The sequence below is a fragment of the Lepisosteus oculatus genome, chromosome 11, assembly GCF_040954835.1.
Source record: "Lepisosteus oculatus isolate fLepOcu1 chromosome 11, fLepOcu1.hap2, whole genome shotgun sequence".
Lineage (NCBI taxonomy): Eukaryota > Metazoa > Chordata > Actinopteri > Semionotiformes > Lepisosteidae > Lepisosteus > Lepisosteus oculatus.
This window is the reverse complement of record NC_090706.1, coordinates 29,483,492-29,505,445: the sequence shown is the minus strand read 5'-3', so window position 1 is coordinate 29,505,445 and position 21,954 is coordinate 29,483,492. Positions and strand designations below refer to the sequence as shown.

Below are 21,954 nucleotides of genomic sequence, written 5' to 3'. Positions count from 1 at the left end.
TGTGGAGTCCAGTACACTGACACAGCCCAGTCACAGGGCTCTAGACTCTTCTAGTCCCTGTGGAGTCCAGTACACTGACACAGCCCAGTCACAGGCTCTAGACTCTTCCAGTCCCTGTGGAGTCCAGTACACTGACACAGCCCAGTCACAGGCTCTAGACTCTTCCAGTCCCTGTGGAGTCCAGTACACTGGCACGGCCCAGTCACAGGGCTCTAGACTCTTCCACTCCTTGTGGAGTCCAGTACACTGACACGGCCCAGTCACAGGCTCTAGACTCTTCCAGTCCCTGTGGAGTCCAGTACACTGACACGGCCCAGTCACAGGGCTCAAGACTCTTCTAGTCTCTGCAAAGAGGTTGGATATTTCAGCAAGACAACGATCCAAAACCTACCTCAAAATCAAACATGAAACACTTGCATGAATGAAAGATGGTTTTGGAACGGCCCTCACAGTCCCCAGACTTGAAGATTTTTGACAGTCTGCGGGTAGATCTTAAACACGCAGTGCTTGGAAGACGACCTAAGAATATTTCTGAGCTACAAGAGTTCGGCAAGGGAGAGTGGGAAACAATTCCTGAAACAAGAATAGAAAGACTCTTCGCTGACTACAAGAAACATTTGGTAGCTGTGATTTTGGCCAAAGGTGGTGTTACGAAGTATCACAGCCAAACATTTGCACATGACACATTCACTTTGAATTTTTTTTCAATCTGTTAAATTTAGCAAATAAATAGTAATTGTGCATTAAAATGTCATGTTTAAATTTGTACATTGCAGAAATTAACTTTTTCCCCCCCATTTAACGTGTGAACATGTAATTTGACCAGGGGTAACCAAAACTTTTGCATGGAACTGTAAATTAAAATTAACAGTCAATTGGAGTAAAGAACGAAACGTAAATATTTTCATCAAGACTCCAAAAACAAATCCTTGAAATAGTGGAAAAGCCAAGGCAGCGTTTTTGGTATTCAGAGGCTCAGCTGTGTCCAGGCTCTCGCTGGGGAGTAATGAGGAAAGTCCCTAAGGATTCTGGATTTCAAAAGGCAGAGATGTGTTCCGTGTTCTCCCTGGAGGAGAAGAGGAAATTCCCACCGGAATCCAGATTTCATAAGAGGGAGAAGGTGGGAGGCAGAAACTAAGCAAAACCCTGGGAGAGGGGAGACATTCAGGGAGAGAGATAGGGAGAGGGAGACAGACAGGGAGAGTCAGGGAGAGGGAGACAGACAGGGAGAGAGTCAGGGAGAGGGAGAGATTCTCACGCCAGCTGTGTGCAGCTCTTGGGTATCAGGGGCCGAAAGCCTGACCCCCTCACTGCTCTCCACCCTCCCGCCAGCCCGGGTACGAGTCCCCCTGCCCCTGTGCTCTGCAGCGGCCGCGAGCACTTACCGCGCTCGAGCCTGCGGCAGGTGAACCCAGCCACCCCTCGCAGGTGCCGGGTGCGAGAGGAGGCGCTGGGAGGAGGGGGGGGGGGGCAGAGGTCTCAGGGTGGAGCTGTTGCCATGGAAACCCCCCAGCCATCCTGCTGGGGCTGACAGGTCGCTTCAGACAGAGGTCAGAGGTCAAGCTAATCTGGACTAATGAAGACAATGTGTGTAATTGCAGTAATAAAGCTCATGATCAAGCATCACGCCTCTCTCCCTCCCTGCTCTGGTCTCCGGTCTTGCCCAGATCCGCCGCAGCGATTAACACACAGCAAAACCATCATACCACAGCCCCGCCCAGCCCTGGCAAGTACCACACCAGCATGGAGGAGAGCTTTTATTAAAACAGGAAGAGCATCACACACTTCCTGGATACATGGACACATAACCCCCCTGGAGTAAATTACTTTATCTCCCCCCCCCCCCATCATTAAAAACAATCCAGACAGGAGCTATCTGCCCTCCCATCCACTAGGGGGCATGCTCGAGTGCAGAGAACACCTCCACCCCAGCTCCCTCTGGATTCTCACTGACAGACCCCTCTGCTCCACAACAACATGCATCGTTCATTCCTGGGGCTGGGCCACTGCTCACAACAACAGCTACTGCTTCTCCACCTTTAAGACATCCTCACATAACAAAGAACAACCGGACCTCAAACAAAGACGGGCAGTGATAGAAGGATTGTTCCTTCATTGGAGTGTAAAGTTACTGATGCAGCTTCCAAGGACACTGACGGCTGAAGCTTCTCCCGGCCCCTCCCCTTCTCCTCAGCCAACCAGCACGGCAACAGAGCCGAGGCCACACCCCTCAGAGCCTCCTTCTTGATGATGTCACCGGGGAAGCTGGGCGGTGGCCCTCCCAGAGGCCGGGGTCACTAGACAATGGACACTGCCCGCCATCCAGTCAGGTCTTGAAGGAGGGCCGCTGAAGACGAGACAGCAGGAGCAGGTGGGTAAATGGCAGGCGATGTCCTCAGCAATTGTGATGCCAGATGCTGTATCAGACAACGACATCATCCTCCTTCCATGATGTCAGAAGATGGGCGTCGGCACCGGAGATGTGCTCAGACATTTTAAGCGTTACAGAATCGTCTGGTTTCCGGCGCAGAACATCAGCATGAATGTCCTCATCATATCGGACCCGCGTCTCTCCCGGTGCAGAAATCGTACATGATTGAGGGTTACTGTGATCGGCTCAGAGGTGGAGGAGACCGAGGCTGCAGGACGGCGCAGCTCAAATCTTCATGAGGCGCGAGATCTGCTCCCGGCGCCGCCTCTCCCCGGCCCAGGAGCGAGAGTGCGTGCGGAAGCGGAGCAGCTCCTCGCGGTGATCCTCACTGTTCATGGGACAGTACGCCTGAGGCTCGCACAGCTCCTGGGGCAACGAGAGAGAGAGAGAGAGGTGTACCGCCATACCGCACAGCTCCGGGGGTAACGAGAGAGAGAGAGAGAGGTGTACCGCCATACCGCACAGCTCCGGGGGTAACGAGAGAGAGAGAGAGAGGTGTACCGCCATACCGCACAGCTCCGGGGGTAACGAGAGAGAGAGAGAGAGAGAGAGAGGTGTACCGCCATACCGCACAGCTCCGGGGGTAACGAGAGAGAGAGAGAGAGAGAGAGAGGTGTACCGCCATACCGCACAACTCCGGGGGTAACGAGAGAGAGATGTACCGCCATACCACACAGCTCCGGGAGTAACGAGAGAGAGGTGTACCGCCATACCGCACAGCTCCGGGAGTAACGAGAGAGAGATGTACCGCCATACCGCACAGCTCCGGGAGTAACGAGAGAGAGATGTACCGCCATACCACACAGCTCCGGGAGTAACGAGAGAGAGTGATAGAGAGAGATGTACCGCCATACCGCACAGCTCCGGGAGTAACGAGAGAGAGAGATAGAGAGAGGTGTACCGCCATACCGCACAGCTCCGGGAGTAACGAGAGAGAGAGATAGAGAGAGGTGTACCGCCATACCGCACAGCTCCAGGAGTAACGAGAGAGAGAGATAGAGAGAGGTGTACCGCCATACCGCACAGCTCCGGGAGTAACGAGAGAGAGAGATAGAGAGAGGTGTACCGCCATACCGCACAGCTCCGGGAGTAACGAGAGAGAGTGATAGAGAGATGTACCGCCATACCGCACAGCTCTGGGTGTAACGAGAGAGAGTGATAGAGAGGTGTACCGCCATACCGCACAGCTCCGGGTGTAACGAGAATACAGACAGAGATGTACCGCCATAGCTCAGAGCTGTGGAAGTATCAAGACAGACAGTCCGCGATTGTAAATTACAACAGCTGGGAAGAGACAAAGAGCCCGAGTGAGATATGCACAGCTCCTGGAGAACAGGGTTTCCACAGTTCAGCAGAGGCCAAGTTAAAAATAGTGTTAGAGGAACACAAGGAGACAGCTGAATACATAGCAACCTGCCACAACAGGCCGGACACAGCACCAGAGCCCTGCTCCGTACAGGGGCTCAGGGATCACCGGCATCACGGCTCCTGAAGTCTCCTGCCCTTCCCGTCTCTCCAGGTGAACCTCCGAGGCAGGACGGACAGGGACTGGCCCTGCCTGTAGCTACCTCGGGGTCCACGACTGGAGACACAGAGTATGAGGTGGGGGTGGGGGGGGTGGACAGGGGTTAAAAGTCAATGGCCGCTCACCTTGTTCAGCGGGAAGAAGTCCCGGTACCCCCCCTTGAGGATGTAGAGCTCGGGGTAGTGCAGGACGGGGTAATCGTTCACACTGCGGTCCTCTCTGCGCAGTAACCTGCACCTGGGGGAGACAGAGCGGACCGCACACACCTTCAACCACATCACACCACAGATCAAACTCCCTCTACTGGACCCTCAACAGACACTACACACTGGCTGAATACCTCAACAGGGTAAGAAAAAGCAAAGAGACACAGACCCTGACGAAGCACAGGCTCAGTGACCACAGCCTGGCCATAGAAACTGGACACAGGCAGACCTGACTGTCCAGAGAGGACAGGCTCAGTGTCCACAGCCTGGACATAGAAACTGGACACAGACAGACCTGACTGTCCAGAGAGGACAGGCTCAGTAACCACAGCCTGGCCATAGAAACTGGACACAGACAGACCTGACTGTCCAGAGAGGACAGGCTGTACTCCCAGGAGGGCAAAGCAGAGACAGATACAGAGACAGATCAGTCATGCCAATAAGGCTTGTGGAATTGAATGGAGTGGACAGGGGGAAGAGAGAAAGTAAAAAGGAGAAGAGCCACAGGACAAGGGGAGAGGGAAGATCTCATTACAAAACTGTTTTCAAAGGCTTTTCCTCCACCCCCCCATCCCCCAATTCTCATCATCGTTCTGCTCCCCAGCTCGTTCAGCTAGAATTTATAACGATCCCACTCTGACAAGGGCTGCTGCTTTCTTCTTTCCAGCTCTTTGTAACAGACGTGGCGGAGGAGTGCTAATTTACTGATTTACTGCACATGCAGACCTGGACCGGCTGCCTGTGCAATTAGTGGAAGTACAAAGCCCCTAAACCGCAGCAAAACGCAGCAGGAGCAAGGCTGTGTTCAGCGGCGGACGGAGCAATGCGTTTGAAGACTAGCGCTCTTAATGGCCAGCGCCGATCTACCCCCCCCCCCCCCCGGGGGGGCTGAAAGTGGAGGAGTCCTGCTCTGCACACCACAGGAAAATGGACCGGACCATTCCCCCACAGGGGGCGTTCCTGCTGGGACTCCGTCAGTAAGTCTTAACGAAGCGAGGGCTCGGCCCGAACGAGGGGGCTACGTGGAGGGTTCTGGGTTGCGCCGGCCGCAGCTCGGAGCGGAGCTTACATCCTGGGCGCCCTCTCGGAGGAGAACTCGCAGTGCAGGACGACGATCACCCTGCGGTCCGGACTGCGCACCGCGACGGGCTGCCGTAGGAGGCGCTGCACTGCCGCGTCCGGGTCGTGGAGGTTCAGCGCCCCCTAGTGGAGAGAGACAGACAGGCAGGCAGCTCGGAGATGGTTCCCCACAGCTCGGAGGCACAACGCCCCCCTTTAAGACATCAGACAACTCCTGTGAACCGGCATTAGAGGGTAAAGCCCAGAGACCGCGATTCAAGCCCTCTCACATTCTCGTTACAAAGATTTACCGCGACACCCGAGCGTACCAGCAGCGTCCGAGGCACCTTACAGGGTAAAAATCAAAATAACACTCCACAGAACGAAAGGAACAGGAAAGAGAGATTGGAACTTCGGCAAAAAAGAAAAGATAAATGTTAATGAAGAGCCCGACTAAACGGATCGGCCCGCAGTCTAGGTCTGAGCGCTGTAAGAGAGCCCCCAGGGACTGAGCCCCCTCGCTGTGCAGCGGGGCTCTGAAAGCTTGCGCCCCGAGACGCCCCCACCTGCCAGGGGGCGCTACAAGATGTGCCTCAGCCGGGCACACATGGGGCGATCAGAGGGGAACTGGGGGGCTGCGGGGCTGCGGGGCTGGAGCCGAGTGTGCTGGGGAAGGGGGAGCCAGTGAGGACGTGTCAGGATTGGGGGGCGACGTGGTCACGGGGCCCCGCAGACGTTGGAAGTCACACAGCTGAGATCTGGAGCGTGTGAAGTATCTTTAGGGGGCAGGAAGGGAGCCCCCCGTGGAGACTGTTCCAGTAGCCCGGCCGAGCGGCGATGGTGCGCCGCCAGGAGCTCCCCCTCACCCTGATGTGTCCACCCTGGAACTCGTAGGGGTAGCGGCAGTCCACCACCAGGCACCTCTCCACCAGGCTGCTGAACTCGCCCCGCAGCAGAGCGCCCATCTGGGGGGGAGAGAGAGAGAGAGAGAGAGGGCGGCCGTGAGCCCCGGTGTCGAGGAGGAGGGCGAGCTGCACCCCGCCGTCGCCCCGGCTCCCCGCTCACCGTCTCCGGCGTGATGTACTTCAGGTCCTGGTGTCTCCCGGTCACCGTGGGCAGGGCGTACACCTGCGGCACACAAACCACCTGGTCAACACGCGCCCGAGCCCGGGGCTGCCGAACCCAGCCCGACCGGCACCGACTGGCCCACCGGGCTCACAGGCTGCCAAAAACAGGCACGGGAGGCGTCATTCTGCCCTGATCCCCCGGACCCCCCAGGGGAGGAGAGAGAAACTGTACGTCGTGGGGCTGCAGGAGGACTGAACCCCACTCTGGTCTTGTACAGTTTCCCTCTCCTCCCCTGATCTGTGTAAGACCAGAGTGGGGTTCAGTCCTCCTGCAGCCCCACGACACGCAGATCAGGGGAACACAAGTTAAATTATAATCTTAAAAATAAAATCTCAGCTCTGTCACTAGTGATATTGATGAGGAATGGCTTTTGGCATACATGCAGTAAACTAAAGCTTATTTTGGGTCTCAAGCAAAATGTAGCGCATTGCATGACGAGTTCGTAGGATCACTATTTCGGTTCCCCCGTCTTGACCTTCTACGAACAGCATCTAGCTGGTATTAGAGGGTAAAGCCCAGAGACTGCGATTCATGGCCTCTCACATCCTCGTTACAAAGATTACAAGGATTTTTTTTCAAGTTGAAGGTCTTTAGAGCAACGGCGACCTCTAGTGGTCAGAAAAGGAAGTGCTGCTTTTAAGACCATGGCTGCGCTGAGAGGGGTGTGCAAACGGATTAATAACCACAGCAAGGTCACAGAACAGAGGAGCCCATTCGTCTTATTCGAATGCCAGTGATCCATCACAGCATCTCATCCAGCTTTTTAGCAGGGTACCCGTTTCAACACAGTTGGTCAGCTTGTAGCACACTCCCACCACCCTTTGTGTAAAGGGGTGCCTCCAGTTCTCAGTTGTAAATGCTGCACCCTGTAGTTTCCAATAGCGCCTCCACTGTAAGATTCTGAACAAGTCCTAGAATGTATCTGGTTGTTTCTCTTAGTGAAGTAATCTCTTAAATTTCTTTATGAAAGAAGTTATTCTAAATGTGGTCTTACTAGCGCCTTATACAATTCTGACACCAAATCAGTGCCCCACCTCTCAGCACCTATCCAGGCATTTCATTTGCCCTTTTCCTTCTCCATCCCACGCAGAGGGCTGGTCAGCGGCTCAGCGCTCACACAGATGACAGCACTGTCGCCGAGTGGCTCCAGGCTGGTTCGGTCAGGAATGACAGACCGCGAATTCGCTCCCAGGTCCCAGAGCACCACCCTCTACAGCTGTGAGGGGGCCAGCCGGACACAAACTCCTGCCAGCTCTCAGGAGCTGCGAGCAGGACTAACAGGACTAATTTCTTGGACTGGTATCTTTATACAGAAGCACCGACACAGCCGGGTGTTTAGTTGGACCAGTTGCCTCACTGGAGGGCATAGCATCAGGGTCTCACCTGGGGTTCGAACCCTCAGCCTCCCAGAGACATGAACCCTGAGCCCTGCTGCACACTGCTGCCGAGATGTGCGCTTGTAGGTGCCACACACACGTATCCACAGGAAAACGCGCTCACACACACACACGCGCAGGAAGATGCGCGCGCACACACCCCGAGTGTGGCAGGCTGAGAGTCGGGAGTACAGCGGGACTGTCTGACCTTGCTGAAGTCCCCAATGAGCCCCAAGTCTCCGGGCTCCCCTCTCGTCTCCACGTCGGACAGAGACAGGGTCTTCTTCAGGAGCCGCTGTGGAGAGGAAGACCACTCTGACTCCCACGCCTCTGCTTCTGTCCCTCCTCCTCTATCCCCGCCCCCCCCCCACCCATCCTCCATCCCCTCCCTCCCACCTGTCCGCCATGACACCCGCGCCCCCCGCCCCTCCTCGTACCCCTCTCTTCCTGCCGTCTCCCTCCTCCTCCTCTTCCTCGTGGATGGGGGCCGTGCTGCGCCAGCGCTTGGCCAGGGGACAGGGGTCAGGCCCGGGGTCGGGGGGGGCCGGCGCTCTCTTCAGGACGGGCCGGTCCAAACGCTCCGGCATGGAGGGCGACCGGACCAGCCTGCGACTGCCTCCGCGGGGGGGCTGGGGCTGGAGCTGGGGGGGGGGGGCAGGAGGGAGATTAGCGGGGGGCTGTGGCTCTTTCTGAGAGGTACACTCCCGCTGCAGTGGCGCTTACCCAGGACACCTCCACTTCCTGGCTCATCAGGGGGTCAGAGAGCAGCCGGGCCATGCTGGAGGTCATGTGGGGGTTGCCACAGCTCTGAGAGGGGGAGAGGTCAAAACAGTTCGCTGAGCAGTGTAGGCAGCAGATAAGACATCAACACAGTGAAGAGGACATAGTAGAAACAAGAGCAAGAAATGCTCTATTTTCATGAAGAATGCAGGACTTTACTGCAGAAAGAGCCTTTGTTGTCTTCTACACAACCTAAATAAGTAAAGAAGAGCCACGACGCTCGTTGTTGAAAACCCCGCCTCTGCTGGCACAGCCCCGCCCTCCACTGCCCTACAGAGCCCCGCCCTCCACAGCCATCCAGAGCCCCGCCCTCCACAGCCATCCAGAGCCCCGCCCTCCACAGCCATCCAGAGCCCCGCCCTCCACAGCCATCCAGAGCCCCGCCTCTGCTGGCACAGCCCCGCCCTCCACTGCCATACAGAGCCCCGCCTCTGCTGGCACAGCCCCGCCCTCCACTGCCATACAGAGATCCCCCCCCTTCACAGGTGCCAAGGGTCTGCCCCCAGCCTGCACTCCAGTGTGTTACCTCATCCAAGACCATTGTAAACCCATCCTGCTCGTCAGACTGCATCAGGACTGGGGAGGAAGGGGGACCGCAGGAGATGGGACTGCCCAGCCCGGCCACCTCGCAGTCCGGCCTGGTCTCCTGGACCTGGAGTACACGCAACCACGGGTCAGAACCACGGGTCAGAACCACGGGTCCGGGGCAGAGAAAAGGTTGATTTCAAATTTCTGGGAGCTCCATCAGTAAACACTGCTATAGGTCAACAATGCCCTTTACCAGTGTGCCCTGCAGTGTTCGGGATAGAACCTGCACAAAACCTCATCTCAGGGAGGCCTGTGGCTCTGGATGAGACTGTGGCCTATAGCACAGCCAACACTACCCTCTGGTGCCCACATGGAGAACTACAGCAAGGCACAGGCTTCTCCCAGAGACACTGGGTCCTAACCAGTACTGCAGCTGCACCCTTTGGTTCTCAAAATCTGGTCTCGCAACCCTGCTCAGAATCGCTGAAGAAGACCAGTTCTTTACACCTAACATTAGAATTCTATAATTATAATGAGAAAATTATACTTTTGTGTTTACGTTCGTCTTAAGTTACCTAGGTCTGATGAAACAATGCAGTTGTGCTGTGTAGTCTGCGCTTCAATTTGCATTTTCCCCAAGATTGAGAACCTCAGAACACTCTCCTGGACAACCAGAGAAACACAAGGCCGCACTCACATTCTCCTTGTTGTTGAAACAGGGACTGCTGGGGCCCCGCGCGCCGGGGCTGAGACCGCCTGAGCCGACCTTAGGGCTGCTGCACAGCAACCTGGGCTGAGAAACAGAAACACAGAGAGCAGTGAACAGGAGTGACACACGTTCATCCAGGTGGCACGATTAGCAGATGACAGTTAGATAGCCAGCAGACTTATCACCCCGCAGCTCACACTAGCAGCCCGCTGAAGCCCAGCAGGTGTGGAGGGGAGACCTCCTGGGAAAGCTAAGGTTGCTGCTGGAAAGGTGTGAGAGGGGCCAGCAGGGGGCACTCACCCACTGGACTATGTGGGTCCTAACACCCCAGTATAGTGACAGGGACATACTGCAAAAAATGCACTGTCCTTCAGACGAGAGGTAAAACCAAGGTCTTGACTCTCTGTGGTCATTAAAAACCCCAAGTCGTTTCTGAAAAAGAGTAGGGGTGTTACCCCGGCATCCTGGCCAAATTCCCCCCTGGCCTTTACCCATGATGGCCTCCTGATAATCCCCATCTCTGAGCTGGCTTCATCACTCTGTTCTCCTCCCCACTGAGAGCTGGTGTGTGGTGAGCACACTGGAGCATCATCCAGGTGGGGCTGCACACTGGTGGTGGTGCAGGGGATCCCCCTTACCTGTAGAGCACTCTGAGTGCAGTATCCAGGAAAGCGCTATATAAGTGTATGGAATTATTAAGCATTATAATTCTTAGTGAAATAGCACAGCCCAGGACCCAGATCTCGGGGACAAGGTGACTCAGGGAGCCGACTGCAGGAACCCGAACCCCTGGCCTAGAGAGGGGGCTGATCTCTTACCAGCATGGACTTCAAGCGCTTCATATGGCCCTTCCTGGAAGAGAGAGAGAACAGCAGGCATGAGGCCGAGCAGACGACCGGTCATCCACAGACCCGCTTGGCCACCCGACCCGTCGGGCCAAGCACGCGGCCAGCCGGGCAACCACAGCGACGGCCCGGCAGGGAACCGAACGCCTCGTTAACGACCCCGTTCGGAGCGAAGAGTCGCCGGCAGAGGCCGGGCTGAGAAGGATACTCGTGACGGAGCGAGACTCGGGCGCTGCCTTCCAGAGCCTCAGCAGGGCTGTCAGTGAGACTCCTGATCCACTCCCGGCTTCACAGTTTACTACAGTCACGGACACTACTTAAGGAACAGGAGAAGGACATCAGCCATACTGTCTAGGGCCCAGTGTGGGCCATGCGGCATGTTACTGACCATCAGTGCTCTCTCTGTCGAACCTGTCATTTCAGCTTTTACTTGATCTGTAATGTCCGCCCATCCCATCTCACCCCCTCCTCCCCACTGCCGCCCCCTCCCCTCTGCCCCCACACACTCACTTGTTTTTCTCCGAGTCGGGGGTCACTTTCTGGGGGAAACTGGGAAGACAGAAGAAAGCAAAACTGGATTAAAAAGTTACAATCACGTACAGATAGACCCGGCTGTGGACAGCGGGGCCAGAGAGAGAGAGACCCAGATGTGGACAGCGGGGCCAGAGAGAGAGAGACCCAGATGTGGACAGCGGGGCCAGAGAGAGAGAGACCCAGATGTGGACAGCGGGGCCAGAGAGAGAGAGACCCAGATGTGGACAGCGGGGCCAGAGAGAGAGAGACCCAGATGTGGACAGCGGGGCCAGAGAGAGAGAGACCCAGATGTGGACAGCGGGGCCAGAGAGAGAGAGACCCAGATGTGGACAGCGGGGCCAGAGAGAGAGAGACCCAGATGTGGACAGCGGGGCCAGAGAGAGAGAGACCCAGATGTGGACAGCGGGGCCAGAGAGAGAGAGCCAGATGTGGACAGCGGGGCCAGAGAGAGACTCGGCGGCGGTCAGCAGACACTGGAAGGAGTTACCTCGGGGCCGGAGAGTCTGGGGGACCGCGGGGGGAAAGCAGCTGGTCTGGGGAGACACAAACGCAGACAGACATGAGGACGGAGACAGGAGGCGCCGGGGAGACAGCCGGCTCGGCTCGGGTGGACAGGACGGACTGACCGCTGTGCGCCGGGATCGGGGCGTCGCCGTCGCTGAGGCCCGACAGGTCCAGACACCGCCGGGGGGTGTCTCTGAAAGACACGGGCGAGGAGGTTATTGCCCGGGGCGCGGGGCACGGGGGACGGGGGAGGCCGGACCTGCACTCACCCGCTCTGGAAGGCGTTCAGGCTGCCGAGGCTGTGCGTGAGCTCGGATACCGGGGACAGCAGGCGCTCCGGGGAGCCGGCCTCCCCCTCTCTCGCCAGGCTGAGCAGCATCCGGCAGCCGGCGCGGAAGGACAGGCCCTCGCTCATCCTGACTCGGCGGCGCCCTGCGCTGCGGCCGGGGCTCGGGTCCCTCTCCTGCGCGTGTTTCCCCGAGACCGCTTTCCTGCTGCGTTGCTCGCGGCGCAGGCGATTCTCGAACCGTCGGCAGCCGGAACCGGGCGTCTCGCGCCTGCCTGCGACCCTCGCCCGCTCCCTCTCACGCCGACTGCGAAAGAATAAGGACACACGGCGCCCTGCGCTCGGATTGCGTCTCTCGGTTGGAATAAAACTCCAGGCGAACGCTAATACAGAGCAGAAAGTGGTGCTGTAGTTACAACACATAGGTCTTCAGTGCTGCCCCTTTCCTCTTGATAGCAAAAAAAACCCGGTGCATTTCAGACATCGTGCTAACAAATGAACGAAATTATGTTTAAATGCATCTTAATACTTGATGGAAAATTTATATTTTCTTATCTACTAATCTTAAGCTTGCGATTCCGTAACAATCCCTCCTTTCCTGTAAAACCCTCCATTACATTCCCCCAAACTCCCCAACACAGGATTTTAAATTTCACGCGCTGCGATCCGCCAATCACGGATCACGCTCCGCAGCACGACGTCCGCGAAACGTGAGTCAAAGCACGCTCACGACAGCGTTTCCGGACGCTGCAGGTCTACTGGTCCATTCTGCTGTCCATCAAAGCGTGCCCCGAGGAAGGAGGGGCTGGAGAGCTACGGCGCTGAAGGCTATTGGCCGGAAAGCTCAACCACGCTGGAGAAGTATCATACGGCCCGTGATGTTTGTTCGTGGTTTTTGTGTTATGTAGTTAAAACACGCGGAATATCTGTACGTTTAACGACATAAAGAGTCAGTTTAAAGAGAGCTCCTTCAAGAAAAATGCTGCCTAAATGTAATTCGTGTTTTGCAGACTCCCACGCGTTGTTATCTGTAGGAATAACAATGAATCAGAGACAGATCCACGGGTGGTTTCCAACCAAAGGGTGATTTTTATTGAATTAACTCGATAAGTGGGTTCAAACTTTTAACAGCAGGTCAGGACAAAATGCAAGGGTATCACCCACAGCGGTCCTGAAAACTGCAGCGTGAACTGCAGTGAACCTGTTGCGTGATTTTAGCCAAGAGAGGAGGTGTGTGCAGAGTAGGACTGGACGAGGAGGAACCGTCATCAGCACAACAAAGAATGGATTCCTTTTCTGCGACACTGTCTTTTCCAACATCTTCGGGGGGGGGCTTACAGTTGAGTCTGTTTCCCCCCCAAGTTGCAGAAAGTCTTAAGATAAAAATGCGACCCAATTATAATTGGGGGTGGGGAAAAAACAACCTAAATGGAATGAGAAAAAAATATATCTTAAAAACCTTTGTTTTCACTAGAATGTTGTTGAGCTGTGATGTGTCTCCCAGCTCTGCCGCCCTGTTGACCATCGGGGTACGGGGGGGTAGGGGAGGGACTGTCTCCCTCCCCTGGGGGGCAGTGTTGAGCAGCACAGCACCTGCAGCAGTGATGTCACACGCCCCGTCTGGGGATCCCCCACCCCAGCAACACCATGAGCTCTGACTGCAGGAGCTCCAGGGGCACCTCAGCCTGGGCTACTGGCCTTGCAACAGCCTCATTGAAGTGGGCCTGGTCTCTCGGACCCGGATCAGGGTCGATTTGGGTCAGTAAGGTGGTGCTGAAATGTAGATTAATGAAACAAATTGCTTCACAACAAACTGTACTTAAGATCAATGGTTGTGTGTGTTCAATACCTTTGCTCAGATTTATAGCTACAGCGTGGACCGTCTGAAAATGTGAGAGTCATGTACATCATGCATCACAGATCACCTGATACTCAGGAAACTGCATGATGAGCTCCTAAGACTAGCTAACACCCACTGCAGTCACACGTTTAGAGATGTCTTTCAATGGAACTGACTGACAGGATTGTCTTTTTGTGATCAATATATTTATATTTCTGAGTCTGGAATTTTATTTTTTTTACTTGTACATCAACACTGTGAATTGTTTTTCTTCTAATAAAAGCAGCCTTGTTTGGCCCTGTGGGGGGGGTGTAATGAGGATAGTCCAGAGCACCTACTACATCAGGAAATCCCACTGGAAAAAAAAGCTTTGATCAGAGTACATAGCTACAGGGAACAGAAGCTACATGGCCAGTGCTCAATATTGACATGCTATATGTACGAGCAGTACAAACAGTGCATGGGCTTAAGGTAGTCAGTGTAGAGTATACTCTGTCTGCAGATAAGACATCTTTCAAATAAAAATGATCAGCAATCTGTAAATGGCGATCTCAAAACTTTAATTCTCTCCGAAAACTCTAACGTCAGCTGGAGCCTGATGAAAAGTGACGGCATTTTTTTTTTGCGTGAGTCTGCTCTATGAGCCGAGCTCTTAACCACAAAGCCAGATTAAATTTGATTTAAACTGCCCCGGAGAAGGTTAACTAATAGAAGATATGTTGATATACTTATAAACCCCGATATAAACCAACTGTGCTTCCGTGAAAGCCAAAAACCGGACTTTGTCAACACGTTTACTAAACTCACCCGGCTAAATGAAACATTCCTTACATCTTATTTAATTTCTGATACAGTTCAGTGACATATCTCCTCTTGCTTCGTATAAATATGCTAATTATAAAACACTATTAAAGAAACTCTTCATTTTCCTAGCGGCTCTTGTTAATAAAACAACCCGCACAAATTCGAGCTCAGACTCTCAGTTTTTATTGGTTGGACTGAGTGTCGCCAAAGCGGAAGTCCAGCCCTGCTTCCTGTGTCCACCCGCGCGGAGCCCCGCCCCCGGTCACCTGGCGGGTATTTAAGCCCCCAGGCGGCGGCAGATCAGTTTGGCTGTTACTATAGCCCCGAACAGCATGACCAGCAGCTTTCACCCCGCTTCGCCAAGCCCGCCGGACCACAGGTCTGGAGCGCTTGCGTGTGCACGCGTTTCTTGCGCCGAGTGACGAGTTGATTCCCGATCCGGTTTCTGGAGGCGCGGGCGGGCGGGCCGGCGCGCGGACGAGCTGCGGTCTGTCCCGGGGCGTGTTCTCGGGACAGCGCGCGCCCGCTCCGTCTGCGTCACGGCCCGCGAGCCCTCCCCCCGGAAGTGCCCGGGGGAGAGGTGGCGTTGTCTCCGCCCGTTCCGCCGGTCCCTGTGTCGGCAAGGCACTGCCGTCTAACTGTCTCCCCTGCGCTTCCTCCTGCAGGCTGTGGCCGGTACCGGCCTGGCCCGGTGCCCTAGACCTGGACCTGGCCTGTTGGGACCCGCTGCCCCAGACCTGCATGCCAGAGCCCTGGCTGCTCCCGGGCTGCAGCTCCGTGTACAACAGGCTGGTGAGGTGAGGGGCGCTGACCCACTCCTGGGCACTTCTCTGCACAGACTCGGGCTCAGGAGGAAGATCTAACTCCAAAAGCTTATTAGAGGCCAAAAGCTAAATAAGCTTGTAAGAATCCAGGGTATCAGCTTGTTCCACACTCCCACCACCCTCTGTGTAAAGTGCCTCCACTTCTCAGTGCTACATGCTCTTCCCTGTAGCTTCCACTGGTGTTCTCTGGTTTGCTTCTCTGGTTCTGAAGTCCCCCTGGTTGACTGTCGGAGTCTTTCAGGATTTGGGGGTGCTTGATTCAGGTCTGCGGTCTTCTGTTTAAGACTACGGAATCTGTCGCTGGACCCAGTCGCTGCAGGACAGGCCTCCGAGCCTGTGAAAGGAAGTCGTTACTCGTCTCCGGAGCATCTTGTCTTCGAGAGTGTGGCGCTGAAATAACCTGGTGACCAGAACCGTCCTCAGCTCTCATTGAGGTCTTGCTGGAGTGTGACGCAGTTTCGACAGGGTTCGACTTGGTTTAGATCCTGCGCTGTTGACCCTGCGTCCTCTCTCTGCTGGCCTGTTTCCTCGCTTCCTCAGTGTCCGGCAGATGACCCCAGTGACCACGATGTGTCAACCCTACATCTCTCCCGGTCTCACAAGCAGCCTCTCCCAGCTCGGAGTGTTTTTCTCCGAGGCAGCTGCGGACAGGCGCTTGGGGTGTCCTCGAGTGTCTGTGTGGCTCTGCCTAGCCCTCTGCCTGCTGTGTGAGAAAAGGGGGGGCGTGGGGCACTACTGAGGTCCCTCATTCTCTGTTGCTCCCTGTAGCAGCTCCTCGGAGGCGGCGCAGCCCCAGTGCAGGATGACCGGAGAGTCTGACCAGGGGGGCGTCCCCCACAAACCTCACAGGTATGCCGTCTCGCCAGCAGGGGGCGCCCGTGCCGGTCTGGACTTGGGGCTACCCCTGTCCTGAGGCGTGGCGTTGGCAGTCGGGGGTGCGATCGGGGCGGAGGATGTGTAGGTTCGTGCGGGGTGCGAGGCGGGGGAAACGAGGCGCCCTGCAGAGAGGGGGCGCTCCCAGCTGAACACAGCGCCCCCTGGAGTCCCTGGAGTTGAAGTGACCTGTTAGCACCTGAGCAGTGGGGTCTTCTCAGTCTGAGAGCAGCGCAGCTGTTGGGGTGCCCTGGTGTGTGTGGTGTGTGTGTGTGTGTGTGTGTGTGTGTGTCAGGCCAGGAGCTGAGCAGAGCCCCCCAGCGGGATGTCCCGCCCGGGTCACAACCTGCTGTCTCCGTCCCCGCAGAGCGTCCATTCTGGAGCGCTGTATCCTGAGGCTGTCCACTGCCAGCGTCGCCGTGGGGACTGAGGACCTGGACCGGGCTGGGAGGTGAGGAGGAGGAGGGGTCCGCTCTGCACGTCCAGCTGGCTCTCCTGCTCCCCTCTCGTCTGCCCTGACACCGTGCGGGGGCCCCCCCCCTCGGCCTCCCCGTCCTCTCCGCAGCCCCCAGCCCGACGGCGCCCCCTGCTCCCGGGCCCTGGACCCGTCCCGCTGTGAGACCAACGAGGCGGTTCTGAAGCGCCGGCAGAAGCAGATCCAGTACGGCAAGAACACCAGCGGCTACCAGAACTACCTGCGGGAGGTCCCCAAGTAAGAGCACCCCCACACCCCGACACCCCCACACCCAGGACTACCTGCTCCAAGTAAGAGCACCCCCACACCCCGACACCCCCACACCCAGAACTACCCGCTCCAAGTAAGAGCACCCCCACACCCTGACACCCCCACACCCAGGACTACCTGCTCCAAGTAAGAGCACCCCCACACCCAGAACTACCTGCTCCAAGTAAGAGCACCCCCACACCCTGACACCCCCACACCCAGAACTACCTGCTCCAAGTAAGAGCACCCCCACACCCTGACACCCCCACACCCAGAACTACCTGCTCCAAGTAAGAGCACCCCCACACCCTGACACCCCCACACCCAGAACTACCTGCTCCAAGTAAGAGCACCCCCACACCCTGACACCCCCACACCCAGAACTACCTGCTCCAAGTAAGAGCACCCCCACACCCAGAACTACCTGCTCCAAGTAAGAGCGCCCCCACACCCTGACACCCCCACACCCAGAACTACCCGCTCCAAGTAAGAGCACCCCCACACCCCGACACCCCCACACCCAGAACTACCCGCTCCAAGTAAGAGCACCCCCACACCCCGACACCCCCACACCCAGGACTACCTGCTCCAAGTAAGAGCACCCCCACACCCAGAACTACCTGCTCCAAGTAAGAGCACCCCCACACCCTGACACCCCCACACCCAGAACTACCTGCTCCAAGTAAGAGCGCCCCCACACCCTGACACCCCCACACCCAGAACTACCCGCTCCAAGTAAGAGCACCCCCACACCCCGACACCCCCACACCCAGAACTACCCGCTCCAAGTAAGAGCACCCCCACACCCCGACACCCCCACACCCAGAACTACCCGCTCCAAGTAAGAGCACCCCCACACCCTGACACCCCCCCACCCAGAACTACCCGCTCCAAGTAAGAGCACCCCCACACCCTGACACCCCCACACCCAGAACTACCTGCTCCAAGTAAGAGCGCCCCCACACCCTGACACCCCCACACCCAGAACTACCTGCTCCAAGTAAGAGCGCCCCCACACCCTGACACCCCCACACCCAGAACTACCCGCTCCAAGTAAGAGCACCCCCACACCCTGACACCCCCACACCCAGAACTACCTGCTCCAAGTAAGAGCACCCCCACATCCAGACACCCCCACACCCAGAACTACCTGCTCCAAGTAAGAGCACCCCCACATCCAGACACCCCCACACCCAGAACTACCTGCAGGAGGTCCCCAAGTAAGAGCACCCCCACACCCCGACACCCCCACACCCAGAACTACCCGCTCCAAGTAAGAGCACCCCCACACCCAGAACTACCTGCTCCAAGTAAGAGCACCCCCACACCCTGACACCCCCACACCCAGAACTACCTGCTCCAAGTAAGAGCACCCCCACACCCTGACACCCCCACACCCAGAACTACCTGCTCCAAGTAAGAGCACCCTGACACCCAGAACTACCTGCTCCAAGTAAGAGCACCCCCACACCCAGAACTACCTGCTCCAAGTAAGAGCACCCCCACACCCTGACACCCCCACACCCAGAACTACCCGCTCCAAGTAAGAGCACCCCCACACCCTGACACCCCCACACCCAGAACTACCCGCTCCAAGTAAGAGCACCCCCACACCCAGAACTACCTGCTCCAAGTAAGAGCACCCCCACACCCTGACACCCCCACACCCAGAACTACCCGCTCCAAGTAAGAGCACCCCCACACCCTGACACCCCCACACCCAGAACTACCTGCTCCAAGTAAGAGCACCCCCACACCCTGACACCCCCACACCCAGAACTACCTGCTCCAAGTAAGAGCACCCCCACACCCAGAACTACCTGCTCCAAGTAAGAGCACCCCCACACCCTGACACCCCCACACCCAGAACTACCCGCTCCAAGTAAGAGCACCCCCACACCCTGACACCCCCACACCCAGAACTACCTGCTCCAAGTAAGAGCACCCCCACACCCTGACACCCCCACACCCAGAACTACCTGCGGGAGGTGCCCAAGTAAGAGTGCCCCGAAACCCCTCTGCACCATTCCTCCTGCCACCCCCACACCTCAGTACCCCGACAGCAGCGAGCCTCCCTGTACTCTCCCAGGAGGCAGCGGATCCCGGGGCTGCACCCCCGTACCCCCAACAAGTTCAGGAAGTACAGCCGGCGCTCCTGGGACATGCAGGTGAGGCTGTGGAGGCGAGCGCTGCACGCCTGGGACCCCCCTGCAGACACCCCGGAGCCCCAGGAGCGAGAGGGGGACCCCGAGGATGAGCCGTGAGTACTGGGGGGCAGGGAGGGGGACCCCGAGGATCAGCAGTGAGGACTGGGGGACAGGGAGGGGGACCCCGAGGATCTGCAGTGAGGACTTAGGGACAGGGAGGGGGACCCCGAGGATCTGCAGTGAGGACTTAGGGACAGGGAGGGGGACCCCGAGGATGAGCCGTGAGCACTGGGGGACAGGGAGGGGGACCCCAAGGATGAGCCATGAGTACTGGGGGGACAGGGAGGGGGGACCCCAAGGATGAGCCGTGAGCACTTGGGGACAGGGAGGGGGACCCCAAGGATCTGCAGTGAAGACTGAGGGACAGGGAGGGGGACCCCGAGGATCTGCAGTGAGCACTGGGGGACAGGGAGGGGGACCCCGAGGATGAGCCATGAGCACTGGGGGACAGGGAGGGGGACCCCGAGGATGAGCCGTGAGCACTGGGGGGACAGGGAGGGGGGACCCCAAGGATGAGCCGTGAGCACTGGGGGACAGGGAGGGGGACCCCAAGGATCAGCAGTGAGCACTGGGGGACAGGGAGGGGGACCCCGAGGATGAGCCGTGAGCACTGGGGGGACAGGGAGGGGGGACCCCAAGGAAGAGCCGTGAGCACTGGGGGACAGGGAGGGGGACCCCGAGGATCTGCAGTGAGGAGTGAGGGACAGGGAGGGGGACCCCAAGGATGAGCCATGAGCACTGGGGGACAGGGAGGGGGGACCCCAAGGATGAGCCGTGAGCACTGGGGGACAGGGAGGGGGACCCCGAGGATCTGCAGTGAGCACTGGAGGGACAGAGAGAGATGGGGGGGGACGCCCTGAGGGAGGGGAAGGGGTGAGACACACAGGAATCACTGCTGTCCACCTGTCCCTGGGAGTGTGTGGGGTACGCAGCGCACCCCGAGATCCCTGGGAGGGGCCCGTGTCCTGCAGGTTCGAGTCCGGGCTGGCTGTGCTGACTGGGCTCTGCGTTCCAGACCGGGATGGCCGGGGCCGCCGCCCAGGGGAGACTCCGGGGGGCCGCCGCCGCCCCCCCTGCCCGCTTGCCACAGCTGGTCTCCTCAGGTACGCCCGCCCCCCGCCCCCCGCCCCCGGCCGCCCCCCCTCCTGCCCGCGGCCCCCTCCTGAGGCGTGCCCCTGTCCCCAGGTCCTGGAGCCCGGCCCGGGCGGCCCCCCCTGCGCCCCGCTGTCCGCCGACCACGAGCTGCTGGACTGGCTGCACTGGCTCATGGAGACGGAGCGCTGCCAGCCGCCGCCGCACTGACCGCTGACCGCTGACCGCTGACCGCTGACCGCTGACCGCTGACCGCTGACCTCGCCCCACGGACCCCCCCCCCAGTCCCAGGAGTCTCGAGCTCCCCCCGAGAGCACCGTCCTCGCGCACCCCGCTGCTGTCGTCACCCTCTCACCGCGCGCGCGCTGAGCCACTGTCCACTGTCCTCGGGCCCCCCCATAGAACACCGTTTGTTTAGGAACACACCCACACACACACCCACACACACACACAGAGCACCTGCACACGCGCACAGACCCCCACCCCCACCTCCTCCGGCTCGGGGGTTGACGTCCACTGTCCACTGTCCACTGTCCACTGTCCACTGTCCACTGTCCACTGTCCACTGTCCACTGTCCACTGTCCACTGTCCACTGTCCGTCTGAGCCGTCGCCCAGTGAGAGGCGCTGGGGAGCCGCCAGTGTGCGTCTGAAGCTCCTTCCTCCCTGTTCCCACCCTTCTCCCTCGCCGACCCCTTCCTGACACGAGTTCAACCCCACAGCCGCTCCTGCGTGGGTCTTCACGACCCCCGGCCCCCTCCCTGCTGGTCCCTCCGGAGCGGGGGGGGGGCGCGGCGGGGGTCCGGCCCACTTTGCTTTTAAAAGTCACGAGAGCGCTGAGAAGCCTCTCCGGGTCTCGGCGGGGAATCCCGGGGGCGAGCGCGTGGTCGGGGGGGGGAAGCGGGGTGGTTTGGAGGACACGTGCAGCAGGGCTCTGGGCACGAGCTCGGTCTGGGCCAGGGCTGCCCGCGGAGCCCCCCCCCAGTCTCGCGTTTCGCGCCTCGCGGCGCCGAGCTTTCGGGCGGCTGCAGTACCGCTCGCTTCCACCAGGGGGCGCCCGGAGCTGAGGCGCGACCCGTGGGAACCGGGCTGCGCGTCGCCAAAAATGAGCTTTCCCGGGTTTTTAGTAGGACTCTAGAATGTTAGTTTAGAGGGCTGTCGTCTGGGTGAAGACTTTTCTGAAGCTCCCTCGGAGCTGTGGGCCAAACTAGAGTGAGAAAACGCTCATGACCCTTACCCACGGAAGGGCTCCGAAACGCTAATTCGCCAATGCCAGCGAGCGGCCTGCCTGCCCCGTGTCTGTGCCCCACGCAGAGCTGGGTTTATCAACAGCTCATTTTCTCATTCCCCGGCGGGAGGGCTCCTCTGTAATTAGAGGCACGCTCTCTGGTGGCTTCCCCCGCCCCCTGAAGCCAAAACAGGCTATGGGACTGGTTTTCTGCCGTTTGTCTCCCGTCCTATATTTACTTATGGTTTTTATAGTGTTAAATAATTTTCTCCCACCGGGCTCGAACCCGTCTTGTTTCCAAGTCTTTAACCCCTCTCTAACAGTTTTGTGCACGGTGTTGTCGCATGGTAAAAGAAAGGTTTTCTGCAAGCACCCGAAGTCGCCGACACAGGTGATGGGCATTCGGGCAGCACCTTCGGCAGAACTACATTACCCACAGTTCCAGCGTTCTC

The 21,954-nt window shown here is 58.0% G+C and overlaps 2 protein-coding genes across 3 annotated transcripts; one reads left to right on the top strand and one right to left on the bottom strand.

Moving 5' to 3' along the window:
- Positions 1-1,750: 1,750 nt before the first annotated feature.
- LOC107077630 (M-phase inducer phosphatase 1-B) lies at positions 1,751-12,560 on the bottom strand. The gene is made up of 15 exons (XM_069196045.1): positions 11,895-12,560; positions 11,748-11,818; positions 11,609-11,654; positions 11,098-11,136; positions 10,561-10,594; positions 9,731-9,826; positions 9,032-9,157; positions 8,449-8,532; positions 8,163-8,366; positions 7,934-8,020; positions 6,287-6,349; positions 6,088-6,186; positions 5,232-5,365; positions 4,082-4,193; positions 1,751-2,797 (listed from the first exon to the last, which is right to left on the bottom strand). Exons 1-15 carry the CDS (start codon positions 12,332-12,334, stop codon positions 2,657-2,659), a joined length of 1,776 nt encoding a protein of 591 aa, XP_069052146.1. The 5' UTR covers positions 12,335-12,560; the 3' UTR covers positions 1,751-2,656.
- A 2,185-nt stretch (positions 12,561-14,745) lies between these two features.
- Positions 14,746-20,846, top strand: slbp2 (stem-loop binding protein 2). 2 transcript variants are annotated; one of them, XM_069196044.1, is made up of 8 exons: positions 14,746-14,934; positions 15,221-15,352; positions 16,151-16,228; positions 16,620-16,703; positions 16,818-16,964; positions 19,066-19,236; positions 20,199-20,286; positions 20,369-20,846. In XM_069196044.1, the coding sequence occupies exons 1-8, from the start codon at positions 14,888-14,890 to the stop codon at positions 20,483-20,485; spliced, it is 864 nt and encodes a 287-aa protein (XP_069052145.1). In that variant the 5' UTR covers positions 14,746-14,887; the 3' UTR covers positions 20,486-20,846. The 2 variants fall into 2 exon arrangements, with proteins under 2 accessions (XP_069052145.1, XP_069052144.1); XM_069196043.1 differs by having other exon boundaries at positions 14,754-14,934; positions 16,148-16,228.
- The last annotated feature ends 1,108 nt before the right edge of the window (positions 20,847-21,954 follow it).

Excerpts from the sequence above, each read along its gene's own strand:
- LOC107077630 (XM_069196045.1), bottom strand. The coding sequence starts at position 12,334 with ATGTGTTGTAACTACAGCACCACTTTCTGCTCTGTATTAGCGTTCGCC. Across the intron at positions 6,350-7,933 it reads TCATTGGGGACTTCAGCAAG|GTGTACGCCCTGCCCACGGT; the intron begins GTCAGACAGTCC and ends TGTGTGCCGCAG. Across the intron at positions 4,194-5,231 it reads TCCGAGAGGGCGCCCAGGAT|GTGCAGGTTACTGCGCAGAG; the intron begins GTAAGCTCCGCT and ends TGTCTCCCCCAG.
- slbp2 (XM_069196043.1), top strand. The coding sequence starts at position 14,888 with ATGACCAGCAGCTTTCACCCCGCTTCGCCAAGCCCGCCGGACCACAG. Across the intron at positions 14,935-15,220 it reads CCAAGCCCGCCGGACCACAG|GCTGTGGCCGGTACCGGCCT; the intron begins GTCTGGAGCGCT and ends TTCCTCCTGCAG. Across the intron at positions 16,965-19,065 it reads TACCTGCGGGAGGTCCCCAA|GAGGCAGCGGATCCCGGGGC; the intron begins GTAAGAGCACCC and ends GTACTCTCCCAG.